The 22,183-nt window shown below is 46.3% G+C and overlaps 1 protein-coding gene across 5 annotated transcripts in view; it reads right to left on the reverse strand.

Moving 5' to 3' along the window:
• LOC124222404 (lachesin-like) overlaps positions 1–22,183 on the reverse strand; it is a 59,893-nt gene that overhangs the window by 10,018 nt on the left and 27,692 nt on the right. For 3 of the 5 annotated variants that reach the window (XR_011177433.1, XM_046633323.2, XM_046633319.2), the window contains exons 2-3: positions 10,191–10,287; positions 6,270–6,391 (exon numbers count right to left, since the gene is read on the reverse strand). Coding sequence is in view for 4 of the 5 variants with exons in the window: in XM_046633323.2 (XP_046489279.1) it covers positions 6,270–6,391; positions 10,191–10,251 (183 nt within the window). In the remaining variant the exon portion in view is untranslated. The remainder of the gene's footprint in view (positions 1–6,269; positions 6,392–10,190; positions 10,288–22,183) is intronic. The other 2 variants (XM_046633322.2, XM_046633321.2) reach the window with 1 other exon arrangement.

Below are 22,183 nucleotides of genomic sequence, written 5' to 3' on the forward strand. Positions count from 1 at the left end.
TCAGGTGCATGCAGGGTAAAACGAAACTGTGTCGTTTGTAGAAGCGCCGTACAGTTAGCGAGATTTAGAGTTGAACTTTGAAATTCGAGAGCGTCGAAATCGTTCGTTCGGCGCCGCCACCTCCAGGAACGAAAGAGGCCGAGCGTATCCACGTATCCCCCGCGGCTTATCGAAGTGTCTTCGAATTTTTGGTGGAGGGTACGAGCCACTGAACAGAGAAACGATAGAACCGGAGGTACGGCTGACTACGGGTTGGCGAATTCGGGCCCGGGTGGTCGGGCTGGCTGAAGATTGTAAGCCGCTGTAACAAGGGATTCCAAATCAGAATCCCGCGCCTCTCTCTCTGCTTCGCAACCCCCCGCAGCATCGAATTCGAAGTCTCCACACACCCTGCAAGCTCTCGGAATGTGTATATACGTATATACCTATCCTATATAAGTACATATATAACAGTTGTAATATACAGGATTTCTGAAGAAATTGCCTCCTTCGAGAGACTGTACAAGTGCCGAATTTGGATTCGCTCGTAAAACTACGCCTGCTTAGGCAAACCGATTTTCAGGAGCGCGAGGGTTATAGTTTCTGTATTTTAGGGTCGGAGCGCGTAAGACGTCGTAAAGAGATACCTCTAATTATTGTACACAGTGAATAGTGTCTAAAAGTGCATACAAGATGATTGATTTTTCAATTATTTCTTGTAGCAGTCTCAGCAAAGAAATTTGACTTTGAATTCTATATTTTTTTTCATCCAAGTGTACGATAATTCCAAAAGAAAGTACCATCAACTGACAAATAAGTGCTGTACTCGTATAGATCATATATCTTATATAGGTATACATATATTAGGAATGAGTTTTTTCCGTGCTCCACCCTCGATCGTGTAACAATAACACAAGCTTCGTCGTAATTTGACGTACGGAAATAATTTATAATTTCACAATTTAAGATTAACAATCACTGAATTAAATCTGAAGGTTCGTTGGAACTAAGTTTTGCCTTGGCTCGGAATATCTGCAAACAGTTTAATAAAATTCTTCGTACAGCGGTGCACCAGAGCATATTTACGAATACGTCGCGATCATGAAAAACTGATTCTTTGACACATCGAACGGCCAAGTGATCGACTTCGCGAATACCAATGTATTATCAGTAGAATGAAACAATACCAACCAGTCAATCAGTGAATCGACGAAGTGTACCAGTCCGTGAATTTTCTCGCGCCGATCGCACAATCGAGGCAAACGGAACCTTGCCCACAAAGCAAAAACATTGTCAGAGATTTTGGCTCCGGTTCTTCGGTGTGTTTGAATTCATATTTTTATCAATACGGCGGTTGTGACGGCGCGGATCACGGAGGCAACGGGTGACGCGCATCCGGGATCTCGGGAAGATCTGAGTCGCGGAAAAATCCGAATCCCAGGGTCGTGGTAGGTGTACATCAGGATACAGATATACGTCGGAGGTCGTTCCAAGTCGGGTCCGAGGGGTATATCAGCTGGAGACTTTCACGGTCCTCGCTATTTTCCCGGGTTTTCGCCTTCGCGCTCTAAGAGGTCTGCTCACTTCGTTTCAGCTCTCACCACTTTTCTACCACTTCGTATCCACTTCAGCCGTTTCGTTGAAGAGGAAGACGGGGGGGGGGTCACAGGGGTGGAATCCATCTCGCGCCCGCTTGATCCCTCTCGTTTGGGACTTGCCTGGTCTAATCCCGTTTCGCATTATCGCACCTGTTCGTGTATAATCGTTGTTTTGTTGTTGTTGTTGTTGTTGTATTTTTATTTATTTTTTTTATTTCATCCGTCTTATACGTTGCGTTTTCATTTTATTTTCATTTTTTCCCATTCGCAACACCTCCGAGTCCTGTTTCCTGCACCAGCTTTTCCCCCCTCTCACTTCCTCGTACCTCATTTCCCTCCTCACCCTTTCCTAGCGTGCCTTTTGACTGCTGATGGGAAGCCCGCGCGGGTCCTGACGTCGAAAATCGTAGAAATTTATTATTTTCCGAACTCCGGTTTGCTCTTACGGGCCGGAAAGCCGGCGTGCGTGGCATGTGGAATTTCTTCGATACCACATCGCGCGGTCGAAGTGACGCGGTGCCATTGTAGTTTTCCCGGTGAATTATATACGAGGCCTAAACTGCGCCGAGAGATGGGTTTCTCCTGCGGAGGGGCCAAAGGTTCTTCAGAAAACCACTTCTCAAACAGTTTATCCGATTCTTAAAGCTGCGCTACGTTCCGACGCGGGGCTCGGGAGGTTTATCTATAATATCATACGTGCACGGGGAAAAGGAAGATACAGTCAAGGTGTCTCTCGGGCTCGTCACTTACACCTTCTTCCCTCGTGAATACCCGAGGAACCGGAGGATCCCACGAGCCGTCTTAGCATCAGATCATCCCGGAACCACTCTCCCTATTCTCCGAAGAACACGCGGCGACGAGGGATGAAAACCTCGGGGAACCGTTTCGAGCCAATATTTGTCTTCTGTCTGTTCTCGCCAAATCCTTTCCCATGCGAACATATCTCGGCGGTTTTCTCTTGCCGCAGGTGTACCGCACCTCAGGCAGTCTGGTATACCAACCTCTCGTCATATTTGGGGACCCGCCGAGCTAGGAACTGGATGAGGAAAGTCCGTTTTCCACCGTCTTAATATCGGGATGGGATTTGTTTCCGAAAAAATATACCCACAAAAAGGCTCGGAGTCGACATTTCGTTTGCCAAGTGTCCGTCAATGAGCCCCAATTACCGCGCGAATCCAAAAGCGTGAAGCGAAGGTGTACGTATAACGTAGCCTTGTAACGAGCCCCATTCAAGAGCTATATTGAGGCCAATTTAGGGGTTGATTCTCCTTGGTGAAACCAGCGGTATCATCCATTACCAGTTCTCAAATTCGATTTATATCCGTTCCAATTCTTACTCCCACACCGCACAGTCCGTACACGTATATAATATACCTATATATTCCTCCCTACACCTTGGACCGATTCTAGACCACGTACGTACTTTTCCCTCGCTTCTCTCTTCATAACATCCTCGGCATCCCTCCGCCACCTTACACCAAGTATTTTTCCTCTCCTCAATGGAAGTGTTCGCCAAGTGAAACACGCAATCAAACCTGCAGGACTTTTCCTCAGAAAGTGAATTACCCGGCTATTCGACGATTTCTTCTCTCATCATTCCCTCTCCTGTATTCCATCTCCGAAGAGATATCCTCGATATTGGTCACGCCATGCGCCACCCATGAACTGTGAGAAATTCTTGACAAACTTTCACTTCGCACCGCACTCCGCACATTTTCGATCAGGCGCAGCAACTCGCACGTGTCGAATTGATGTCATGCAGCTGAACGATTCGTATTCGCGGCACGATTCCTCGATGTGTACATCCATAATTTACGAAATTGCATACACATAATATTCTGCCGCGCAATAAAATTGGCATACACACGTATCGTATCGCACGTACGATAGAACCGCCGTGAACGCAGAGTAGCTAGCTACGTATGATCTAGGCGAGGTGATTATGCTACGCGGAAATTGTACGAAAGGGTATCAAATTCACCGTGTCCTTCCGGTTGAGAAGTTCCCTGCAGGAGGTTGCGGGAACTGCTCATAAAATTGACTACTTATCCTGAAGAGAGAATAGCTCGTCCTTGAGAAGGGATAATACACGTCGGTGTGTATACACGTGCATATAGACACAATCGCAGAAGTTCCATCGTCTGTTCTTAGGAGCCAGGATCGCATAACGTTTGTATTGTTTGCAATTGTGCTCCGCAGTATACGGACACGGGATTGATAGTATACGCGGCACGGTTCCAACACAGATTCGGAATTAACGGAAGTATACACACGTATAGACGCGAGTTCCTTCGGGGCGGTTGGGCGCCGGGAGTTATACCTTGCGTATAGGGTGCCGGGCTGCCTGTTTCGTGCAGTAAACTTAAACAGTCGATTAAATTTGATTGCGGCAGTTAAGAAATTACTACTGAGCCATACTCCTTATTTCAACTGCGAGTTCATTAGTTGCCGCCACAGCTGACGCCTCAGTGCCTTCCAGAAACCTTGGCAAAGTCCTCCTCATCGTCGTCGTCGTCGTCGTCGTTTCATTCAACTACTCTCGAGGCGTTCTTAGGGTGAGTCTGGAAACTGTGGAAACCAAGAACGAGGAATTGGGGATTTGGAACTGGAAACTTGAAAAGCTACGTCGCGATACAATGTATTTCAGTCCCTGCTACAAGGTGTACCAAATGTTTAAACGGTCTTGGCTAACCCGGGCTGTAATCTGGCCCTAATGTAGAACCGGAGGCCGTACTTAGGAGCAACGAATCTCGCCTTGGGATTCGTCCTGCCCGATACGTGGAGGGAGTTCCTTAACGGTCCCCCCGCGATTACTTATTTCGTAAACAAAACTTCCTTCTGATTACTTTCACGACGATTCCGTGATTCGGGGATTTATGGCGCCAGTGAAAAATAGATTCATCTGTATCAATCTGGATAGGGCCGACGTCGGTACAAACAGGGATGATATACCGGAAGAAATAAAGTTTTCCAATTGTCAATTCACATTTATATTCCGTAGTTTCTTACAGACTGTGTTTCAATGCTTGCGCTATAGACGGCTACGCGTATTTCTACAGTCTCGTTTCGTATTATCATAGACTCAGAACGGCACCGCGACGAGAGATATAGTTGGAAATTATTTTCCAACAGTTTGAAAAGTATTTGAAGAATGTGAACTTTTCCCGGTGTGTGGGTACAGCGGCTGGTACAGTATAGGTTAACGAGACTCGCGCAACGTTAAGGCGAAGTTTTTCACCCCACCGCGAACCACGGATGGTGAATTTCTCGTTATTTAAAACGCGAAGTCTGGTGACTAGACTTTATCTTTATTATCGTGTATAGCGGACCACGCGGGCACTGCAAGCTTGCAGGGCGCATTTATCGCTAGGATAAGCCCGAAAAATATCCGCCTGCAGAATTCCCATTTTTTTACCCGACTGATCCCGCAACTCCCAATCGATTCGTCATTGTGTGAGCAATAATCATTGTTCAAGTCTCGAAACCGAGTCCTTGTTAGGACAAATTGCTAATCACTGTGTCACGTGATGCTAATGGGTGAATAATTACACCTGCAGCAGTTCAAGTATACGCTCGGCGCAATACGTTCGCCGTCTTTACGTGACATCGTTTACCGGCTTTATAGCTTCGTAGAATGTTACCGAGCTTCCAGCACGAAATTATGAACAACGTGACGCGGTAAGGTGCGTTGAAGAAAATTTTTAAAACAGCTGGCCAGTCACAACTTGGCGGTCTCTTCTTACTCCGCGAACATGACGCTCATCTTCAGGCGATGGAACCTTTCATATTTCCATAAAACGGTGATTTTTATTTTTTATTTTTTGGTCTTGTTTCTTTTTTGTTTTGCGAATCTATTTGAAATCCATGCCGGGCGTCGTCTATAAGTCGATAAAAATGCATGACTTCGAGACCCGTCGACGTGATAATCTATAAACATGGACCAGGCGGTACTACATGCATAGAAGCCGGTTACAGATATGGAAAATCGACGGAGCACGGTACGGGAATATATATATATATATATATATTTATACATATGAATGTATGTATATTTATATATCTGGAATACACATTTATTGTTTTCCTTCGATCCCGTCGCGGCTTGACGGCGATGCAAACTGACGTGAAAAATCCGCGTCGCGGCATTCGAAAGGAGAAACTCACCCGACGGAATTTCATCGGATTCAAAACGCTTCGGGAATTTAGAATCGTGCCCGCCGCGCATCACGTATATTCACTATACTATACCTATAAGGTGAAGATGGGGTGAATGCCGGTAGCTATACCGACGATAGTGTGAGGAGGTGGAGGGCGGGCTGAAAGTGAGCTAGGCGTTGAAAATCCAAGGGTGGAAAATCCAAGAAATTCCTCGATTTACGGTTAAAAGTGTTTCGAATATACGCCGGAAACCCGCCGAATCGATTATTGCCTAGCTTTCGCATATATTTGCATTACACAATTATATAACTACATCTGTACGAGATTGACGAGACGTCGGTGCATCTTCCGTTATTATTATATGCTCGTCAGGCCAGACTTCCGGGATATGCAAATGCGAGAAGACCAAAGTTTTTCATTCATTTGCTACACAATTCAAGGAAATTGATACCCGAGATTTCAGATGCAGTTATCATGATATCTGTCGCGAGTTGCGTTATATTGTCATCGGAAATTGGGATACTTCGGACTTACCTTGTAAGACTGAAGATGATTGACAACGCAGGTGAACGACACGTCCCGGCCTTGCGTCACGGTGTGATTTTCAAGTGGTGCCAAGAATTCCGGCTGGATCTCCGCCATCGGCATCAGTTGACCTGAATGCAATGAGGAGATTGAAATTGTTGCTGAAACTGTGCGCTATATTACAATTATACGCGATATTGCTCGGCGGTCGTAACGTTCGTATAATCGAGCACTGCAATGATCTGTATATTTCCAATGCATCGCGAGAGCACCTACAACGTGAATTTTCTCTTTGACTCTCTATATTGGCCGCTAGGGCGAAATCATGTTGGCCAAATTGAGTTGGATGAAATAGCTGACCGGATTGCGCCTCGTGCGCTCTCGGTAATTTCGTTCATCTGTTGCTCGGATTCGGTTCCTCACAATACAACCACAATAGATATACCCTATAATTTTCACGTGAGTGAGATAATTTTCGGATAGTTCAATGAGCTTGTACTTCATACGCCAACGAAGTGATGCGAATTTCGTTGTAATTTCAAACCGCAGATTTTGCGAACGATGCGGCGTTATGGCGAATTAGCGCAACGTCGTGAACTCGGCCGTGGAATCGTGCTAAAAAACTACCGTAGACTCGCAAAGATACAAATATGTATCCAGAATTTGTGTGCAGGGTTAGAAGAGCTTTGTTTCGCCCTGGTATAAATCTGCAGGGAGTCAGCTGAATGATGTTTCAGGAAATGCCTGAATTATGCCGTATCGGGTAAGCAGGTACATCCATCTTTTCCTGGCTAGGTATCATATACGAATAATATATAATAGGAAGCGAAAATACATTCGCACTGTATTTCTGCAGCAAAGCTATTTATTCGTGAGAAAAATAAGTCGCGGCGACGGTGAATCGGTGTAGAATGAATCTGAGCATGGCGGGCCTTTTTTTCTCCCTTTCTTCCACGGGCTATCATTTCACTTTTTGCTCATACTCGTTCATACCCGATATGACACATCCGATGCGAATCTCGATCGAAGAATGTTCCACTCCCCGCCTTTGACAAGTGTGTTTTTATTCATAAGCAGATTTCTTGCCGCGTAAAAGGGGGGCCGAAAATGGCAGACGCATTAACCACCTTGGCTTCGTTCGAGCCTCGTCCCCACCCCGAGAAAATCGACTGAATTCCAAGCAGCCCTTACATTCGCTGCGCTGCCGATCACCGAGCTCTCCTATATACAAGCCGGGTGCTTTTTCTCCATCACCTGGCCCATTTTCTCCTTTTCTTTTCATTTCTTATCGCGCCAATAACGTTTTTCCGCCTTACGGTTTGACAAATCGAGGAATTGATTCGGCTCGGCGATACGCGAGCGCGTCATAATACATATACATAATGCCGATAATTCCGGCATCACGCAGTCCTGCATCACCCGGCTGGGGTGAATCTTCCGCTGCGGATATCGGGGGTGCGGAATGAGGAGGAAAGCTCAGTGATACAGCGCCAAATCAGCTGTGAATGATACATACGGCGGCTGTTTCGCGAATTGGGTGCCATCCGAGCTGCCTGCGTACAGAATTTCGGCCAGCTTATATACAGCGGTTTACTGATCATTTTTTCCTCCGAAAACAGATAACGTCAACGAAAAGTGTAGTGCACTATTAGCCGAAGTATGAATTCGATCTTTGTCAAGCTTCGCAAAACTTCGAAGAAATTCACCTTGTGTCTAGAATGTTTAGACGTATCTGCAAGGGAAGAAAATCCGCGTGGGTGTAAAAGTAGAATGTTCGATGCTGAAAAATAGTACGTATTTTTCCTGAAACGTTATTATTTAGCTGGCACAATTCGAGAATGAAATGGCATCCGCGGACGGCGAGGAAAAGGGAGGAAGAGAATAGCGTGAAAGTGAGGATGGAAACGCAGATACGGATGTCTAACGTAATTTCCGCCTGGGGTGGCTGGTGATGTCTGAGACTCGTCGCCGTAAGCCAATGAATTTTGGAAACGATTTTACGGCAAACCGCATATTCTTCTTACTTATATGTATAAAAAAACGCGCAAAACCACGACGAAAAAAAGTTTTCTATCTTCGCTTCAGCTGTGCTTACCTTTTTTTTTACACCATAACGGGCTTAAAACTTTTTCGCTATAAAATCAAATTTTATTTCGAGCGTCAAAATCTTAGAGCTTAACTGTAAGGGTAAGACCGCCACAGCGTTATCTTTAAGAAACTCGGAGCAGCGTTTGCAACTCAACTCCTTAAGCCCGCTCGTGGTTGAGCTTGAATATGCGTATAAAATGTACATTTCTCTGTCTCTTTCTCTCTCTCTCTCTCTCTCTCTCTCTCTCTCTCTCTCTCTCTCTCTCTCTCTCTCTCTCTTTCTGGGTATCAGAAGCGTCGGGATAAAGGGGTTTCCGCGGATTCGCTGTTTCCGAGTGGCTGTAGGTGCCCCGGTTATTTCGAAAAGCAAGTCCCCGCCGGCATCCATTTGCTTAGAAATTGATACGGTCCAGCCGAATCACTTTCCGAAGGATCAGCGTAAGCGCGTAAGCTCTTGTACAATTTCGAACTTGTGTGCGTGGACCGATCCGGACACCGACGATATCTCGGGAGTAAGGAAGGCGAGAGTTTCGGGCACTCTCTGAATTGGCATTCAATACCCTCCCGCTGGCAGCCAACCGTCAACTCTCGGCCGTCACGGTTCGTTTTCCAGGCAGTAACCGCGTACTGGCTCACTCCAAGTCCCGTAGTACCAAAATCTCCACTTATACTCGAGACTGCTCCTCGATGGGGGGGTCGAGCAACCCCAGCCGACTGCTTTAGGGGTCTCTTAGCGAAGAGCTGGAGCTGCGACGTTGTGCAGCTTAACCATGCTGTAATCGATCTTGACTCCTGAAAAGATTCGGATTTCCGGACACGTTTTCAGCTGTAGGTACTCGTTCCTCGTACGACTCTCGCCCCTACCTGACGCCATTCCGGCTATTCGACGCTTCAAACAGCACCGCGGCGTCTCGCCTGCAGTTACGCATTCCATTTCGTTTATATTAAAACGGGTGACGACCAACCGCCGAGGACAACGGGGCGAGCTTAGTTATCCTCCCCCCCTCAGGAAAGGAATTGGAATATTTTTGGTCTCTTTCGCGAGGCAGGCTCCTCCTCTGCGTGCAAATCTGTATCCGTGCGTACACAATGTACAGCGTTACATACATGTATTGTATGTGTATATTCAGAGCGAGAGAAAATCCTTACTTCCTTCCTTTCTCTCCCTAGCCGGGTGAACTGGACTTTTATCTTTTGATGACAACCAGCGGCATGAACAGCAGCCGCAGCGGTATGGTAAATAAATGGTCCTTGGTAGAGATGAAGTGACTATCTCTCGCGCATTTAGGGAACCTCTCCAGTACTTACGAGGTAAGCGGTTGTTGCCCCCGAGGTAGTGGCGGGTCCGGTAGCTAGTGAATATAATTCCGTAGCTGGGAACCACGTGTCTGACGTTCGTTTCACGATGCGCAATGGCAAAGTTTCCAGTCGGAGCCACGACCTTCGATTTCCGAAGAGATTTTAGTCCCGAACAAGCCTCACGTTCGGAATACTCGCACATTGGAAGTAAGTCGGAACCTTTGGTATTATACGTATACATGCAATATACACAGGCGTATAAACTGAGCTCAAAGTGTCAACGAAGTTCAGCAATATTCGAGGACCTTCCAGCAGACCTTCGAACATTCCCCATGCGTAGGTAATTAACGTTAAAGTCAGCACCTTCCTACGAAAGCTATAAAATTAATCGCCCCACGATTTATCGGAGTGAGCGTGGTTATGCCGTCAGCTATTTCATTCCAACCGTCGTGCATTTCAACGTCAATAAACGTGACACGATTTAGCATAACGCGATACATACGCCTATAGGTCAAGTTTATAATACCAGAAGATTGAACTCACCGAATGTGGAGTGAAGGAACGCAGCAAGTACAAGTGCGAGGCTGACGTCACTCGGGGCCATGCCATAGGCTGTGGACTCTCCTTGTGTTCGCTCCTTCTGAAACGATAATGTCGAATAATTGGGGCTGTAACGATGTCTTGAAATTTCGTTGAAAAGAGATTTACAAGGGTGGATAGGTATGTACATATTGCATATGCATAAAGAAGATGAACAAAAAAAAAAAAACATGAGGTGAAACCGATAACCGTGAATTAAGCAGAGTAAATTATACCCCCGATTGAATCAAACGGTGCTCGAAAAGGCTAACAGGCGTATTAGGAAGTTGATGAAAACATCGATTCGGATAAGTGAACCTGCACCGATTAAATCAGGGAGTTTAACTTTGAGCGAGGCGATGGAAGCTCCTTTAATTTGTTGAGCGAAAGTTGGAGGCCTGAAGATCAGGGATTCGGGCAGTGAATTTTGATCCCATCGACGTTTCATATTATATTTCTCTGGGGGTAAAAAGGACGGGTTGTTCCACTCGGGGTGCCGGCGGCGCCCGGGTTTGAGGACCGCGTGAATATTAACTCGACAGTTGGTCGCCACATAAACGCCAACCGTTGATATATCCACCCTGGAGTCCACCCCCCACCCCCGCCATTCCCGACCCCGATAACACCCTCGACTGCCCCGTGGCACTGCCGCCGTTTCGCATATCCACACGGCCAGACGGCACACAAGCCCGTCAAGAGTTCCACACGCACACGGCATCGCGGCGGAACCGACGGATTGGCTGGAAACGTGTCCGCCGCTCTCTGCAACCGCACACCGAGTCCCTTTATCGCCAAACTAAATGAAAATTTCGCTTACGATGCATCGACCTTTATTCTTTATTGTCTTCTCGGTCCGCTTTCAATCCGACGTCAAAATTCCTACAAATCACAAAACCGCGCGCGCCACTCTGGCCTTTTCTATATAACTGTAGTATATGTATTGTATACATATACATGTATACGTATATACATTATACATATATATATTTTCATCCCAATAGAATTGATTCTGCTGTTTGAGGACGGGGGAAAAGAAACCCTCCACCCCGCTGCGCAGCGCCCCGATCACCCTCATGCCTCGAAATCAGGAACCTGTTATTTCCGGTCTATTAAAGCTAAGCAACTTATTTTTATGAGAGCTCGGAAAGACGCCCGGGAAATCTGTATCTTACATTATGTAGTGCACTCGAATAGCCGACCGATTATTCGGAGATGATCAGGTTATATAAGACGGTAGGTTTGAATATTACAACCACTATAGTCATCCAGTAGATTTTATTCTTTGACCAGCGATTGTGCGGCAGAGAAATGTCACTAAAAATTGATCAGACACTGAATTAGTTAATCAGCGGCTTTGTGTGTTTTATAACAAACGATCGTGATTGAAACTAGCTTTACCCTCTAGCAAGTTTTTTTTTTTTCATCTGTGGACGTATCAAGCACGAGGCGTTCGTGCATGGAGAACGATGGAAATCGAAGATCTGCGAAAATTTCAGTTTTTTATACCTGAGCGAATTAAAGACGTTTCTTTGAGGAGAAGGGTGTAGGTACTTCGGATGTAACGGCCGCCTTGATCCTTCGGAGAATCAAGGCTTACACGGGTACGTAGCTTGCAAACGGGTAAGCATCAAAAGAATGATAAAAAACCAACTAGAGAAATACAACAAAAATATAAATGTATCACGTCATCCGCGTCACAGAAGGTAGCGTATTGACAGTTTTGCGTCGTTGAAGGACCTGCCAGGGATGTAACAGTGTCTCGGCAATTCTAGACTGCGTTTGCACCAGGTTCACCAAGCTGGATACAGATGTAACGGAGACATAACCACGTTGACTTTTTGTACAGATCACTTGTGGGAACTTTAAGTTAGACGGGACAGGAACAAATAGAGACAAAACACAGGAACAAGAAATATTCTTTAGAAGTCTATTTTCGACCGTATCATGAGCCTTGACATTTCGTCACTACCATTCGGTATATACGATAGAGTGAGGAGCTGGTGGTCCGTGACATTGCGCTACCTATACATAGGGGAGGACGAGTAAAGAGACGAAAGGAAAGGCTGATTCCGAAACCGTGCTCGATTTTGCGCACGGTTGTTTAGCCCGGCCGTTACGAGGATGGGATGAAGATGAAAAACCAGATTTCGAGAGCGACGAGGAGAGGAAGGATTAGGGGAAATGCCAGGGAACGATATTCGCGTAACAAGTAGAAGCGAAAATACAGCTGTTCCGCTCCGTTCAGTTCCGTTTCGTTTCGTTTCGTTTCGTTTAGTCCCGGCGCGGTTCTGCTTATACATCGTGCTTCCTCCTAGTCGCAGGATTCCCGTCGCGGGCCCGGCTCTCCCTCCTCCTTGATCGTGCCCACTGTTCTGCGCTTGAGATATGGTCTAATGTAATTGTTCCCTCAAGCGAGTAAATTGTTTTTTCCGCCTTTCCTTCAAACACATGTTACTCGATGTCTGCTGGCGACACGGGCCTCGAGGGTACGGAAGAGTGAATGAGTGACCGTGTGTCTAACTAACAATAAGTTGCTCGATCCGTCAGGCGAATTCCCCTGACCGCGGAATGGTCAGCGGGGAAGAAGTGTCGGACGGTTCTTTGGGGAGCGAAGGTCGTCTTCTGGTTGACCGAATATTCAATTTCAGCCAGCGTTTCATTGAAGCTAGGCGACCCTCGTTATCAGAGGTCGTTATCAATTGAGCCACCGCGGGAATTAAAGCAATACGTCCGGGTCGATATCGCCTAGATTTTAAGGCCCAATCGCGCGAAAACGCGGAGTCACCTTTCCTCTTTAAATAACACGATGGCTGACGTTTAATTCGGTAATTTTCGCCGGCTCGATTGTTGCGTTCTTGTCAGGTTTTGAGTTAATTAGCTCCTTCAAGGAGGACGGAAAGAAAAAGCTCGAGACCGCGCCGCGACTTTGCAAAGAATCCCGAGTACACGGTAAACGCTTTGAGGTAGAATTTCGCAATGTGATTGTGCCACGAAAATAATTCCCATTTCGCAAAATCTCTCGACGAAACATTCCAAGACCTCTCACCGCAAAGGAGACTCGACATTTTTTACCCCCGGTTCTTTCATCGAGTTTATTTCAAGAGGCCCCAAAAGCTGCCCTGATCGCCTAGCCCGATTTATCTGTATTTACATTCTCGGATATTGTTATACCGTTTTAAAACTTTACGATCTGTACACCGTTCACGCCTCCCCTGAAAACAGTAAATCTATATTATACAAGTGAAGAGAATCACGCTGAGGGTAGGCAGGACTTTCAGTTTATTATTCGTCCCCCCCCCCCCCCCCCCCCCCCCTCTCAGTGACCGGCATCTATCATAAACGTCAATAACATTGTCCTAGTCGGCTATCGTCGGATGAGCTGGTTCAAATATCCCAAACGAATAAAAGACGGAATAGAAAGGATCCGAGAAGTCGATATAGCGTCAGATTAATGCGTATCAGATACACCATCGAAGGTATAGGTATGTATAGGTAAGCTGTTGCGAGACCGAGCGTTGTCAGAAGCCATTTCAACTCCAAGGCGTTCCATCCCCGCCTCACCCTACCACCAACATCCATAATCCTTCGCGTACCGGCATTAAGCGACCATGGCCATGCTGTATCAGCTTTCCCAGAGTCTCTCTCTCAGGCCGGGAAGACGCGGCCGCGTTGTTTAGAATCAGCACTAATTCCCCGGCAGCATTAGTCGGCAAGTTGAGGTCGCCTGGTTATTTCCCCTCGATTAGTATAGTCGCGGTTCAATTCCGATAGCCTCGGGATTTCATCCCCGAATCCTCGAGCTTGAAACGCGAGCTTCTGACTCGACGCGAGAATAAAGCTTGATTCAGCGCGAGTCCTGCGGCCGCGTTGATCCGATCAGAAGCGGTTATGGTATGGTTAAATATGCCTCCGCAGGTTAACTTCGCGACGCCTCGCGGCCCGTGTGAGTTACGAGGCTAATGCGGATGTAATGTACTTCTCCTTCTGCCTCCACCCGCCGCCCCCAGCCTCCTTCACCTCAGTTGATCCATATTCCGTCGACTTCAACACCCGGTCCGAATCACGCAAGGCATTTATATATTAACCCTGCCGAATCTACCTGCCACTCTGTGAGCACTTGTCGTTCATCCGAAATCTATGCGTCCTGTAATCAAGCCTTCGTCGTTGACCGAAATAAGTGTGGATCGTTTATCGTAACTTGATGCAATTATGAGATTTATCTCACCCGTGAACTGTGTATAATAATGAAAGGTTGTTCCTGAGTCGTGTAAACAGCTCGCTGGTTTTTTGTTCCCGACGATTCATCGCCGCTTAAATTTTTAATTAAAACGTCGTTTTGTACAGAGAGGAAAAAGAGCTTCGTCGCTCCTGGTGCTCGGCTTGAATTACGCCTGAGGGAAAAAGAGAGAGAGAGATTTGCTGGGCTGCAGAGAGAATCTCCAGCGGCAAGGCTTCGGCGCAAGAAATCACAAAATAGGCGAGAGAAATAGACTAGGAACCGAAACTGAATGTTAATTTATGCTCAATACTTGGTTTCTTTTCTCACATTTTCTCTATCCCCCTTTCTCTTTCCTCTTCTTTATCCCGCTCTTCTGCTTAAGCCGCTCAAGAGAACGGCATAGAAAGGAGCTGGTGGCTTTCAGGGGGAATAAAGGGGGAGGTTTAATTCCTTCCTTCCCCGGGATTTCACTTCTGGGAATAACGTATTTTACCAAAGAAAAAAAAAAAAAAAAAAGAAGAAGAATTAGAAAAAATAATGACGTTACATACAATGGCTCGATATCTTTTTTTCCTCTCTTCCTGATCTCTTCCTTGAGCTATCATTTTCCCGAGTCGAGAAATCAATTGTATAACAATTCTTTATGCTAAATATGTAGAAGAGAAAGCATGATCTTGTCGTTCAAATCTCGACCGAGAGGAAGTGGAAATCCTGCAACCAATTTATACGATATCATTTGTGAAATATCGCAGTCCATTTGAGGTAACATTATGGAATTATCAACCTCCGTTTAGGTCTACCGATAAAATATGATAAAGTATAAATTCAGCGAGGATCGCGGTCGCGTTTTCTCAGCATATAGTGGACTCTCGACTTTCAAGAAAATAATGCGGACGAGTTTCATCTCAAACAGCCCGATCATTCCTAATGGCTGTGAAATCACGTGGCCATACACGTATAACGAAGGCACAGACGCAAGGGTAAGTTGTAAGAACGTCTACCGCACGGTTTGAAAATGTAAATATCTATAACTTTTGACACGTGCGGTGGAAAGTTGAGGCTACGAAGGATTTTCAAGTTCCCCGAACTCATGTATAAAATTGAGTCGATCCCGGCCTAGAGCTGGAGTATAAGTACAACGTGACCTGCTTTCTCGGTGCGTGAACGGCGTAACACGAGGACAATTATTAAAGTAAGAAACGCGGCTTCTGCGTCCCAAATCCCGCACTCTTGCGCGTAGGGAAACTGATCTTGCCGGAAAGGACGGCGGTCGAAATAGCGCCAATAACTCGAGCGAAGGTCTGCGATTATCACTCGACAGGACGACTAGGACCCGGTTACACGGAGCGTGGAGGACGAGTACACAGTGGCTGTCACTAATCGGTGTGTCCTCTTCCTGCCCAGGGTGGGCCGTGTTTCTGCAGGGAATAGTTATCCCCGTGAAATGAGTTCGAGCCCGGCTTGTTCTTCGGGGCTAAACGCGCTGAGGAAAATCGAGGGTGTTGCTGGAGGCTTGGAGACGACGGGGAAAACTAGGAGGGATTCGGGCGAAGGTCAGAGGTGGCTGCTGCGGGGGCTGGAGATTCTTAGCCGGAGAGCTTAAGTTAAGCCCGCGACGCCGGCTCATTGCTAACAACGGAAGGAAGAGGAGGCCGCAGCCCCCCTCCGCCCCCGACTTTCGAGCATCCGCTCCATCCCCCGTTTCTCGGAAACACGAAACGAAATCTCTTTCTTCACTTGGCGTGCTATTCGTCTCTTGTTATAGAAAAGACTCGGGGCTGCTTCAGCCGCAAACACCGAATCGTACAGGCCCGAGGAAACTCCACCCCCTCTTCTTTGCTCGTAAGGAATTTCTACCTAGCAGCGTACAAGATTAGCCGCCTTACTTTATATTTGGCTAATCTCTGAGGTTTTCGCATCTTTGATCCAAGGCTCGAGATACCGAGGCGAATCTTGAGCCTTGGTCTATCAATTTCAAGAAATACTTGTCGACGTGACTGAAGATTGCTAATTTTCTTTCCAGCTTCCCGCAATGGAATTGGAGCTCGGAAGGTACATGACGTGTAGTAGGTTGCTACGGTGTCGGGGGAACGTGGCACCGAAATTGATGTCGAAGATTAACGATTGAAAGTCGTCGCTGCAGGCTCCAGCTCGGACCGTTCACCAATCTCGGGAAACCGAGAAAAATGGCTCAGACTGGAGTTTAATCCTATTTCAAACTTTCCCGTGCAACTGACCGGAAATTTAGAGATGTAACCCGGGAGATGGTCTTACTCGGAGCCGCGATGCGGCGCCCTTTATAGTTAAAGCCGTTGTTTTCACCGCCGTATTATAATATGCTATCTACTTGTCATCTCCGTTCTTCCGAGTCGACTGCCATACGTTATTAACTAGGCTCATTTGTCAGCCAACGTGTATAGGTTTAGTTCGAGGAAGAACCGGATTACGCAGAACCGCCATTTCTCCGTCCGTCACCCTGTCCGCCCACGACATATTCACTGAGAGTTATTAACGCGGGCTGCGGGTTCCATATCTTCTATCGCTAATTCTGAGAGTCGGTAAAACCGACATGTTTTAGCCTTACACAAAAGGTCGCATTGTTCAGAATCTTGATACTTTCAGCGCGCGTGTAAATAAAGAGAAAAAAAACAAACAACGTTATCCTTCAATAGATGAAACCATTATCGATATTTATATCATATAACTCGATTCATCTTTAGTTCTAAATTGAAACAAAAATACGATTCTTTCCGCGAAGATTTTTAGCAGTATAGAAGTTAAATTCTCGGTTAAATTCATTTGAAGCATCCATCGCCACGGTCATAACCAGACAAGCAACTGCTCGCGTGGCACTGGATGGCATCAATTGGCACTTACAGTGGTCCCTACTTCCGATTACAGCGACCTTACCCGTGTCGCATGTCCCTCGGCAGCTCCTTCCGAGCCTTTCCCGCGGTCCCACATTCATCCCACACCTCGCTCTGTTCCTTAACCCGAGGACCTCGAGACCTCTGATCCTATTCCCGACCCCGGGTCTCAACCCTGAAATCCGCCTTGGAATTAATCACGCCAAATTTCGCTTCTCCTCGGTACGCCAGTTCGGCCTGCACAAGGAGACGCTTGCGAAAATCCAGCATTTTATTCCGCGTCAGTGAAACTTGAGGCCGACGTATATATAGAAGAGCGAGGATGAAGAGCGAGTAAACGGTCGAACGAGTCCTCGATTTCAACGGAGTTCCGAGGAGTCGACAGCCCTGGCTTCATTCGAGCAGAAATTCATTCGGTCATTTTTCTTCCATCGATTTATACTCAAGCTACCGACTTAAATCTTGCATCCCGGAACTCTAACGGTAGCAGAACGGCGATTCCCTGCGGAGTACAAATCTCCTGAGATTCTACTTTCCGATAACTAACAGATAACGAATGACGCTATTGCGCTGATGAAATTATCAGCGTATATACAAGTTGCCTTTCAAACTTGTGGCTCCCGTAGGCCGCGAGCTAACGAAATAAAATATTCCGTATTGCTCAATGATCGAGAGATCGATGAGCTATCAGTCGTCAATTATCGAAGAGGTGAATTTTGGCAGCTGTGCATGTAGCTGGAAAAGTCGGCAAAGTCGAGTTTTCGTCGCACCGGCTGTCGGTGCATCGAAAACTTGGTTCATCCTACGAAGTTAAGGATTGCGGTTTAAACTGTCTGTAAAGTTTGCTTCCGTGTTCATGAGCGAGCAGGCTGCACTTCACCCAGACACCTCTGTAGCTCATGCTCCTTTAGTTCGGGTTATAGGTCACGTGAGACGACGCACAGACGTCTGCAGGCGTCCCGACGCCACGGCGTATCCTGCAGTTTGTACAATTTTGACTCACATCATTTAGAACTTTGAACGAAATTAATGCCACTCGGGGAACGGTGAGTTTTCTACCACGTAGGGAAATGTTTCCAGAAAAATATATATTTTATCTCCACAAAACTCGCGACTGAACCGGATATCGCAAACATTTGCTTTCCTACATAGACAACTATTTGATTCATTGTTGATAAAAGCACGCGTGCCGTTTTTAACTTAGAAATTAAAATTGAAGGCAACGGAGTCTCGACTAATCGAATTTTGTCAATATACGAAAAAGCTCTTGTTCGAGGTACGAGCTGAGGAATGTGGATTGTAAATTTTTAACTTTCTCTGATAATAATCGCCAAACAATGTTGTCAACATTGCTCGCGGGCGCTGGTCTGGAAAACGGGATTTTCAAGGCTGAGAAAAGAATTACAACGCGTTAGATAAAATGATGCGGTTGTTGAATATCACGCAAACCTCGGGTGGAAACGTATCCTCGGTGCCAGGGTAGAAACCCGAGGAAACTGTGCGGATCAGTTTTCCGAAAGTTACAAGGGTGATACACCCGGTTATGTGGATATATTGTCATCATTCGGCAGCATTCGAATTCCCCACCGGCGAACTCATTCCTGGCAGCTTAACGACAAGTTGGCAGATGGCGGACGAGGACTTGCACGATACGTGAGCCGTGGAAATCCTCTTGATACTTGCGAGCAGAGGTGGGATTAATGCATTCAGGTTCTAGTACGTGCATTGTGCGAGTCACTGATCCCCTACTAACGCGTCGACGATACCCGAGCAATGGCTCTTGACGCCTATAGTAGGTACCGGGAGCACAATACACCTGTATGCACGTCATATACGTACGCTGAAATGTGAATAGGCACTCGGACCGTTGGTGGAAAAGGTTCTTAATTCCTGCAAGGACGAAGGATCGGATTCGTTCGTCCCTGCTCGACGCCAGGAATCCCTCTCCAGATCTTATATTTTAATTCGTTCAATCTCCGGCTCCTCGGATGCTAATCGACCTTCCGGATCTCGCGAAGCGTTAGAGAGAGGTTAAAAAGATACACGGCTCGGTGAAACTCTGTTGACACTTAAAGTTTCTGCAATGGAGAAAAAAAAACAGGGTACCCACTCCGCTCGGCAATTTATAATTTCGCAATATTTTCCGTGCGACAAAATATTTTCTCTCAAAAAAGTCAAGTGTCGCACTTTTTACAGTCAACATTGACAAACGGTATATTCCGACTTCACGGATATTCACAACTTTCGGACACGTTGATGCCGAAGTGAACAAACATGATAGTTACAACGCTATATACAAGAACGAGGGACGAATCCTTTCCGTTAGTCCTCCATATCCTTGGAGGGTGGTTCGATCACGTGACGCCGTACGCGTCAAACCTGACGAACGTGGTTTCCGTCGATGCAGATTTATCACAGCAACTTCTGACGGATGAAAGATGATCGGAATTCGAAGGAATGGGAGAAGTTCGAACGTATATCCCGCTGTCTTTTTCGGTGAATTGACACAGAGTCAGCGGGTTCTCGTCCCTGAACAATAATTCTTCCCCGTCGTGCAGCGTAACGTCGGAGTCCGTGCATCGCGCAATTTCGAAATGTGCATCGCAGGTCCGGAATCAACGCAAACAGGAAGCTCATTAAGTTGTGCCTGCGGGCAGCGGCGCGCCTTTCTCTGTAAGCGGCAACCGTGTCCCATCGCGATATACCTCTTGCCTTCCGCTCCGTCTCATCCGTTATATCATCGCCCTGCACCCGGCTCGAATACGTCTGCTTACAAGTTGCAGGCATTTCGCATGTCGCACCAACGGATGCAGCAGCCGCCAGCTTATGTCTGACAGGCACGGGACTCTTACTACTGACGACAGGATCCGGAGCCTCGACAACGCGAAACGCCTAATTAGATGTCACGTGCTGTCGTATGTGGTGATAATTCAAACAGAGGGTTAAATTAAACAGCGTATATGGATTTCGGATTTGGTTGTAGGTGTTTTGTAGGTACAGGGATCAGGGAGTCGGATTATTCTTCTTGGTTAAAAAATTTCACGCTCTCCGCAGGGTTTCGACGGCGAAATATAGAGTGACGGACAGCAAACTCCTGTTCATACAAAGTTGTTATTACGGTCAGGATGAAGTTTGGATGAACGGAGAACAATTATTGGACCCCGTATGGTCATGTAACGAAAATCCATCGCGGAGCAACGTCGACGGCGAAAATAATGAAAATTTGTTGCATCGTGCAACGTGTCGATACGTCAGCGCCTTCAAAGGTTTGCTTTTCATTACTTCGTTTCACGACGACATTTTTGTATTTTGTGTTATTATTTGTCGGGTGCTTTTAACGAGAACATAGCAATACTGCTTGACGATTGTCCACTTTTTTTTTTTTCCCCGGAATTCGGAAATATGCAAGTGATCTAGAATACGGTTTGGCCTAATTTTGCACGTACCGCAACGATGTAATTAACAACGAGAAAAGGAGTAATGTGACTTGAAGGTGTGTAACTTGGAGGATTTAGTTTTAATATTTGTTCCTTCCATTGGAGAAAGTTCCATGTACAATAATAACACACGTAAATTCTCTTCGAAAAACAAGCGATCCAATCAATATGACGTAGAACATGCTGGATGAAAATTTTACGCCCATGGCACTGATAAAATGTAAACTTTTTTCTCATACGTGAAAATGAAAACGATAATTTTATAACCGGAAATTGGCTATGCGGATTCCCGTTGTTGAATGTGTTACAATTTTGTGTCAGTCGAAGTCTAACCTGTCTTCACCTCCGTTCGAGCCACACCTTCAACCCGGAGCCCAGTCACACCCTACGGAAGCAGTCAGGTATGTTTATTACTTGTACGTTACTGTCAGTTAAACAAATGCTCGAACCCAACCCCGAACTGAAAACCGAACGGAGTTGAACGAGCCTAACGCAGCCTGTCTTCGCACCGTGCCACCCCCCCCCCCTTACGCCCCCGCACTCCTGCGTCGTTTCAACCCTCACGAAGCCCGTCGAATACCCACATCATTCAACTTCATTCGAAACCCACGGGGGACGGGCAGCCGAGGAGGATGTGTTGCGTCAAATATGACCTGGCGCACTCGTGGCTGACGCGAAAAATTTTAACCAATGTCAAAATTTCCTTTCTCGGCCCCGATAAATCGATGAAAAGAGTAGACTCGAGAGATGAAAATTTAAAAGAAACAGGTAGGTTTGATCTTGAAGTATCTCAGTATCTTTTCTTTAGACTTGCAGGCTGGTGCAGTTACGAAAGACCGGCAACAGGTAAACTGTTAGAATTTCTTGATTTCGAACGTGTGCGATGCCATTGTCAGGGTGAAACTGTAGGGTCGATTGCCAAGTTGAATAAGAAACGTCAAAGTTTCTTCCTCGAGAGTTTGTTGAAGTGTAATTAAGATGTGAACGTTTTAATCAGTGTACCGAAACTCGTGCAGGTTCCGTGACGTATAACAAATTTCCCTTGGCATATAGGAACCTCGCAAAACTTCACAATTATTAATTATGACATTACACGTGCAGGTTATGCGAAATGCATCCGTCGCCATCCAAGCATCCGTGATTCGAGAGAGTATAACGCACAGCGCTGAACCAATTTCCGGCTAACTTTGTCTCCCGGGAGATCTGTTATCCAGGAAAATATCTACCTCTTGTGAATCCCCTCCAAGATATTCTGAAACGAACGTCAAATCACGGTTAACGTTTCGTATGATTTTACGAGCAGTTGAACCGAATCTTCTTCAAAGATATACCGGCGACGAAATTCAGCGTACCATTTGGCAAAAATATACTTGAGAATAGTTTTCAATACACAAATCGAAATACCTTTTTGAATAATTCACTTCAAGTTTATAG

Source organism: Neodiprion pinetum, chromosome 6 (genome assembly GCF_021155775.2).
Source record: "Neodiprion pinetum isolate iyNeoPine1 chromosome 6, iyNeoPine1.2, whole genome shotgun sequence".
NCBI classification, from domain to species: Eukaryota; Metazoa; Arthropoda; class Insecta; order Hymenoptera; family Diprionidae; genus Neodiprion; species Neodiprion pinetum.